At 33.0% G+C, this 8,340-nt stretch overlaps 1 protein-coding gene across 1 annotated transcript in view; it reads left to right on the top strand.

Annotated features, from left to right (window-relative positions):
* The first annotated feature begins 445 nt into the window (after positions 1–445).
* Positions 446–8,340, top strand: part of LOC142342078 (uncharacterized) — a 9,625-nt gene continuing 1,730 nt past the window's right edge. The window contains exons 1-3 of the mRNA XM_075393259.1: positions 446–610; positions 1,349–1,500; positions 2,455–2,713. Coding sequence (XP_075249374.1) covers positions 556–610; positions 1,349–1,500; positions 2,455–2,712 — 465 coding nt within the window. The 5' untranslated portion in view covers positions 446–555 and the 3' untranslated portion in view covers position 2,713. The remainder of the gene's footprint in view (positions 611–1,348; positions 1,501–2,454; positions 2,714–8,340) is intronic.

The following is an 8,340-nucleotide window of genomic DNA, read 5'->3' as shown; positions in this document are numbered from 1 at the left end:
TCATGAAAACGAAAAAGCTCAGAGTATATTTAAGATGTTCAAATATGAATAGAAAAAATGAAATGGTATTGACTGACTATTCAGCATGGTTTTGACCACATGTGATAATCATTAACCAATTAATAATAAAAAAGAGTTTGTTCACAGCTTAAATGACCTTTAGGAAAATGGCACGTGACTCACCTATGAGTACCGAACCAGATTGTTTTCAAAAGTTACCCGATTTTCGCAATTTTCAATCATTTACACCATAAGTAATTGAAATAAATGTCAATTAAATCCATGAGTTTTACATATTTGATATCTGAACATTTTTTTCAATACTGGCTTTCACGTTTTTAATATGACAACTAGATATAACTTAGTGATAGTTATTAATCTCAATCTGTTTTTTTAAGATGAAATCTGCTAACACTTGAGCTGCAGTTGGTTTCAATTCACGTTCCCATTTCTCACTTTTTTCGATCTAAATTGAGTTATCAACATTGAGTTTTGATAATTTGTAAATTTTTCATAATTCATAAATTTGAGGATTTTTCACCAGATTGAAACAAAATGATGAAGACGTTTCTCTTGTGCTTAGCTCTCTCACTGGCTGTGTCAACAAATGGTAAAATTTTGCAGATTTTTTCTTTTGGGACCCTAATTTTTTCATATGAGCATAATTTTCTTGTAAAAATTTAAAAATATTTAAATTTTAGTAATTTTTGAAAGTTTTTATTATCAATATTTACTCCCCACTTAAACACATATTTAAGTGGTGGAAAATTTCAAAAAAAAATTATGGAATATTGAGCAGAAAAAGTAAAGCGAATTTGATGTTTTAGAACTAATTCATCCTTTCAACGCTTTTTTACTCCTTAAAATTGTCTGATTGTCGTGTTTTGGCCACTTTTTTACCTTTTTTTCCTGGCAGAAAAGACAAAAAGTAAACAGTAAAAAATCGGAAACAAACCTACGGGAAAAAACTACTCTGATTATAAAAGTAAATGAACCCCATATTAATAATGAATTTCGGGCGTGATCATTTTTTGGGTTGTGATATTTTCATATCACAGCTGTTTAATAGTCAAATGAGGGTTCACTTCCGTGAGGGTTTATTTACGCGGATTTTTTTCTGACCAAAACCGATGAATAGTTAACATATATCAATAATATATCAATAATCATAATATAATAGTTATTATATATATAAATATATATATATATATATATATATATATATATATATATATATATATAATATTATAACTATTATATATAACTTATTATATTATATATTATATAGTTATAATACATCATATATCAATAATAGTTAACATTGATTCCTGAATCGATTTCATTTTAGCCACACTCATTCAGGGCATTGCCCAGGCATTGCAGCCCAACTCAGAACAGGCAAAGGCAGCCCAGGCTCAAGCTGAGGAATTCGCTGAAAACGCGCAGGAATTTGCTGAGGAGGCTGTCAAACAGGGTCAAGCAGTCGCCCAGCAAGCTCAGGTATGAATGCATAATCATCTATCTTGGGACGAGGCGAAAATACCAGGCACTTTTAAAATATCGGATCTTTTCTTGGATCCAGCCCAACAATATTTGAACTTGAATTGTCAGCCCAATTTATACTCGTTGTCGTATTGGTACATGTACCAGAATACTCTACAGAAACAGAAAGAATATTGAACCAACAGCCCACCTAGTGACTCTATGATGTGATTCATTCAACCTAAAATCTACCCGGGTCGACGTTTCACCTAGAAACATTGGGTTTTTGGGTATTCTGTTTCCCCTCCCCAGTGTTTTGGTGCCCCCATATACAAATTATGTGTTGTATATCCCGGTACTATGTAAGGCGAATCAGGGAAAAAGAATAATTGCATGCAAATTTAACGAATATGAAATTAAACTTATATTAAAATTGTCAAGCCCGATCATAACTAAAGTAGTTTCCTTTCCTTTAAGTTCATTAAATTGGTTATCTGGTTTTCCGATTCTGATAGGAGATGATTTGTGATCGAATTTTACCTATTTAAGCCACATCAATGCTAAAAGCAGCGAAATTTTAGCCAAAAATATATGAAGTCAAACAAAGCAGTCAGTCAAGTCAGGCGTATAAGTTATAAGACTCTGGGATCTTTTCCGTTTACCCCCCCCCCCCCCAGTACCTTATGCTCCCCACTTACAGAGCACGTGCCATTACATAGTAAATCATCATAGTGAAAATATGGCACGTGCGCCTGGGGGTTGCAAATAATATGCGCCCACTAAGCTGGGGGGCAGAAACGGAAAAGATCCAAGATCCAGACTCTGCTTGACTTCTGGCGTTTATTAGGAACCGCGTAGAGTTTCAAAGTGATTTCTGCAGAGTCACGTAGTTCTGCTTAAAATACGCAGCCTGCAAATTTTACGATGCCGAAAATTCATAGAAGTCAACTTCTGGCTGATATTTGTTATCAGGTCTTGGGTCAACAAATCTTGACACAAGCCGGCACAAACCTAGAAGTAGCCGAGGAGCAAGCGTACAGCGCAGTGAAACAAGCCCAAGCAACAGGGCACGACTTGGTCGAGGGCGCAGGAACCCTCCTGAACAACACCGTGGATGCGACTTTCGATGTTGCCCAACAGGTTGTTGACAATTTGAACAGTCTCGCGGGGAGTGCAGGTGCGGCCAGAATGAGAAGAGAGACGAAAGAGACGGAAGTCTCCATTGTATAAAGTACAAAATTTTGGATCAAATCTAGTTGCAAATCATAGCTTACAAAAAAAATGAATATTAAAGAAAAACAGGATCTTCCATCCCATGATCGATAGCACCCCGCCCCGTAAAAATTGACAACGTTTCAAATGCTGCTTTTTTTGAAAAAATGAATAAATATGACCCTAATTTTCGGGTCCTTCCCATTATAACCCCCCCCCCCCCCCCCCCCCGTTTAGTGGGCATATAGACGTAGCCACTTCAGCCATTATAGCATACGTCCGCTAAACGGGCGTATGCTAAATTTCCGCTCTATGCCAATTAAACTATGGGTAATGGCTGAAAAGTTCCTAAAATCATGCCATTTTCGCATTAAAATGATTGAAACATTCGAACTTTGCTAATCGCATTGTAAGGAAATTGAGAGAAAATGTCCAATATTTTATAAATTTAGCACCGAAATTTTATAAAATGTAGCACCAGCCAAGACTCTATTATGTTAAATTGATATTCAAGCGAAGTACAAAAGGAATTGCTATTAGAACCAGCAGAACTATTAGAGCTAGTTGTGCGACATCAGCACGAAAGATATCAGTTGAATACGAAATTCTCAAATCTTCCTTTTTTGGATATTCTAATATAAAATCTTCTTTTTTAGGATATTTTAATATATAGCACAAGCGAGGACACTAGTAGGCCAACTGGCCCCCTTTCAAGGGCCTCGTTATCACCTGGATGTTGGGGATCCTTCATGTTAAAGTCGATTATTAGAGTCCAATGCTATGTTCATATTGCCACATTTAATTTCCAAATCTAATTGCTTTAATCTCCAAATCCCCGTATTTGTTCCGACCCCTCTTGAGGGGGGGAGGAACTATATACTCAAATGGGGTTTTTTTTGTTCAGTCAATTTTGGCCGATCGATATATTCATCGTAGAGAGTTGAGACTGGTATCATTAGAAAGCTTGTCCAGCGTAGAAAATGGAATTAAAAACATTTTTTGATTTTCGTTTTTGACAGGGAGATATCGAGGTTTAAACTTTCGAGAAAATAGAGTGAATTCGGTTGATTTCATTCACCTTTTTTCGGAATTTTTGACTAAAATTTCGCCAAGTTTGATAAAATTAAAAAAAAATTCAAGAAAATGTGGTTGATTTTACGTTCAACGTCAAAATATATTGTCGACTATTTTCATTGAATTTTTTAATCACAAATTCCGGCTAAATATTTCACAAAATTCAGACTTTTTCATCAAAAACAGCACGAAATAAGTTTCTTTAGTTCACTCTGATTAAATTTGCAGGAAGTGCACACCCAAACGACACTAACACAATCTTTGTAGACTGAAAAGGGGGCTGATTCCACTTCAACTGCCGTTGAGAGTGCTCTGTAAATAAAACTTTGCCGTTTTTTGCTAACTTTATTCGTTGATTATCAAAACCGCAGCATTTATTTTTGATTTTTTAACTTAAAAAATATCTATATAAACGACATTCCAAAAATTGAATATTCCTAATGGACAATCAACATTAGCAGAACTAGTTCTCTACCAATCTTGGGCCGTTACAATCCAAAGATAATTCGGATTGTCGTCAGTCGGTTTTTTTATTAAAAAAAATCGATCATTTTATATTAATTAAATAACAGAACATTTCAAATCAAAGCTCACTAGTGATAGGTCCTATTGGCTTCCTAATTAACTCAAAACTGATTTATCCAGTTGATTGCTTGAAAGCTTATGGTCGTTTTGACTTTCAAAATATTTGATTTTTAAATAAAAAATGGCTTATTGAAATTTGCCTCCATTTTTCTCTTGATTTGGTCAACTTGTAGCTTAATCAAAGAGTGCTGCTTCTTTCTGCTGAATTCAACTTCAGTCTGTATTGCAGTTTTACGCCTTAAGTTATGGTATTCTGGCTTTGTCAAATTATCACGTTGTTGTCTGTTCAAATATCACATTTTGGCGTTCAAAATAATGCACATATGATATTATTTAAACCCTTAAAGATATAGATTGTGGTTCTTTACTGCTTCGACAGTACTTTATCGAAGAATTTAATTGAATTTTTTAATTTTGTCTTTAACTGTCGTTTTTACTTTGTCTTTTTAGTCGTAAATAATTTCCTGTACAATGACCCCGTTCGATTGGCTTTTCTTGGAAGAGTAGGTGAGCCGATGTTCCGATATTAGAAGATAGATAATGGCTATTATGATTTTGAAAACAATTGTTTTCCAAAAAAAAACATTTCAACTTCGCAATTTTGTTCCTTTTATTGTCTGTTTGTTATCTGGTCTCGTTAATTAAAGGTTAAAGATGACATTATTTTTGTCAAGGGAAGATGTCAAAGGGGATGGTGCCACAAAATCTAATGTTTTTAAAGAATTCGTTATGAATTTACCGGCTTCGACACGGTTTTTTCACAAAAAAAATAAATTAATTTTGGTTTGTCATATTTGACGTTCTTTTTGTAGACGTAAGACTTGTTCTGGATAATTGCAGGTCTCGAGGGCTTCCTTTGGAAGAATAAACGATTCTATTCAATTTTTTCATTTTGTAATTAAAGGCTTTCATGTCTTTGGAAATAAATTTTTTTCGATAAAAACCAGTGTTACATAATCTTGCTTTTTTTCTTTTTGGTCTAATTGTTAAATAGTTTCATTAATGAGAGGTCACATATTACATTTCAAGGGAAGGTGTCAAAAAGGATTTGTGTCACAAAATCTAATAATTTAAGACATTTCGTTATGAATTTACTGGCTTCGACACGGGTTTTTCACAAAAAAAAATATATTAATTTTTGTTTGTCATATTTGACGTTCTTTTTGTAGACGTAAGACTTGTTTTGGATAATTGCAGGTCTCGAGAACTTCTTTTGGAATAATAAACGAACCGATTCAATTTTTTCATTTTGTAATTAATGGCTTTTTTGTCTTTGGAAATAAGTTCTATTCGATAAAAACCAGTATTGCATAATCTTGCTTTTTTCTTTTTGGTCTATTTGTTACCTAGTTTCATTAATGAGAGGTCACATAATACATTACAAGGGAAGATGTTAAAAGGGATTGGTGTCACAAAATCTAATGTTTTAAGAGAATTCGTTATGAATTTACTGTCTTCGACACGGGTTTTTCACAAAAAAAAATTTTTTGTTTGTCATATTTGATGTTCTTTTTGTAGACGTAAGACTTGTTTTGGATAATTGCTGGTCTCGCGAACTTCTTTCGGAATAATAAACGAACCTATTCAATTTTTTCATTTTGTAATTAATGGCTTTCATGTCTTTGGAAATAAATTTTTTTCGATAAAAACCAGTATTACATAATCTTGCTTTTTCCTTTTGGTCTGATTGTTACCTAGTTTCTTTAATGAGAGGTCATATAATACATTACAAAAGAAGGTGTCAAAAGGTATTGGTGTCACAAAATCTAATGTTTTAAGATAATTCCTTATGACTTTTCTGGCTTCCACACGGGTTTATCACAAAAAAAAGTAAAGGAATTTTTGTTTTTTGTCATATTTGACGTTCTTTTTGTAGACGTAAGACATATTCTGGATAATTGCAGGTCTGAAGGGCTTCTTTTGGGAAGAATAAACGAACCTGTTCAAATTTTTCTTTTTGTAATTGATGGCTTTTATGTGTTTGGAAATAAATTTTTTTCGAAAAAAAACAAGTATTAAATAATTTTGCATTTTTTTCTTTTTTGTCTAATTGTTGCTTATTTTCATTAATGAGTGGCCACATAATACATTTATCAGTGTTCGACGGAGGTGCAATTAAACATATTTTGGGGCTCAAAGTATGGTTTTACGGCTTCCAAAGCATTTTCTGGCAAGTTTTAATTGATTTTTAGTTTGTTGTTTTTTGTTGTTCTTTTTGTAAATGCATAGAAAATTGAATACCAAGAGTTCTTAATTCCATTTAATAGAAGCATTGGTAATGTTAAACCTAAGGGATATTTTAATTGATTCCTAATGGTTTTCATTACTTTGAAATTAATTGTTTTTTATTTAAAAAAATTGAGCGTATTTTCTTTTTATAGTTTCTGTTCTTTTTTGTCTAACTGTTACCAAGCTTTATTATGAACTGCTGAATAACCATTTTTTTTCTGGTGAATTACAAGTTATTTTGTTTTTTTTCAGTTTTTCTGACTCTATTTTGACTTTGTTATTAAGTTTTGTTTTTAAAACGGACGTAAATTTTTTGATGTAATTAATGTTTGTTGTTGTTGTTTGATTTTGCCGTTCGTCTTCGCTCGCTTTCCTTAATATCGGTATATCTCATCAATCTAATGCATCATTTTTTACTCCACTGAGTTATTTGCTTTGGAGGCTATCTTTTTGTTCATACACCAGTTTTTTTTGAAAAATACTTGAATTTTTTGTGTTTTTCCATCTGTCCCTCATTTGGTAGACAATTATGCCAAAATTGTGGATGAGCGGGGTCGGAACCTTATGTGCGATTGCACATTACCGAGCCGCCTTGTTTCTTTTCATACCACATAAGAGAAATATTCTCGTTTCTCTTTTAGGGTAATAAATGCTCAAAGGTGGCAAAGATGAAAGCGTAAGCGAAATCAGTTTTGAAATCACAAGGAAGTATACTCTGAATTTTACAAGGAAATGTTCAATAGATGCCATGATCAAAACTATGGTCATATGAAATTTTCATGAGTCAGTACTGAATTTTTGTGAGACTCAGGCCTGTGCATATCCCAGACCGGTTCTCATAGCAATTTACAACTACTAATTTGTAGTATTTCATCTGCTTTTCTCATTGTTCAGAATTCTAATCGTGCCATTCTTAGACATTTCATAGTAAAATTCAGAATAGAAGTCAAGATTGGCTAGTCTGTATGTTGAACGGTTGTAACGAAGAAAAAAATAATTGTAAAAACAATATATAGTTGTGAAAATTGTATAATGTAAACATACGAATTATCGAAAATTTTAGGCAAAGAGTAAATTAACACGCCACTTTTCATTTGATTTCATTTTGAGAACAAATGAACCTTTAAAATCAAACCACCAAACTTGAAGAAGTTTCAACGCATTGCTGAAGGAATAAAATTTTGCTGAACATCGGTTATTATTATTATACTTTTCAAAGAAACCATCTTTCGTAGTGCATATTTGAACTTAAAGTGAGATCCAAAAAATGCACTAAACCTAAAATTGGATTTACAAAAGTTATAACCACCTGATGTACTTAAGGCATAATACATAAGTACCAAACAGAAAAATAGTAACAATAATACCGAGTAATTTTTGTCCGTTTAAGTAAAACTTCTCTATTCCATTTAACGGGCAAAAATGGGATAAGGCCGTAAAAACTTCGATAAATTTTTTGTAAAAGTTCAAGTTTCAAGTATTAAACATTTTGCAGCTGTTTTTATGGAAATCAATGGTCCACGCTACCAGTAACGAACACAGCAGCCCAAACCAAGCATTATCAAAGTTGATTTCATCAATTAAATGAACATCGGAACTGAATCTCATATAAAATTTTTTGTTGGTTGAGGATGTAACCCATAAGACTTTATAACCCAAATCAAGTAAAATTTATTTTGCCGATGTTACTGAAAGTCAGCCTAGACACAAATACATAAGCACCCACGCAAATACAAGCAAAAACAACTCTCCAATACT

Source organism: Convolutriloba macropyga, chromosome 7 (assembly GCF_964194025.1).
Source record: "Convolutriloba macropyga chromosome 7, txConMacr16.3, whole genome shotgun sequence".
Classification (NCBI taxonomy): domain Eukaryota; kingdom Metazoa; phylum Xenacoelomorpha; order Acoela; family Convolutidae; genus Convolutriloba; species Convolutriloba macropyga.
This window is presented reverse-complemented; position numbering and strand designations above follow the sequence as displayed.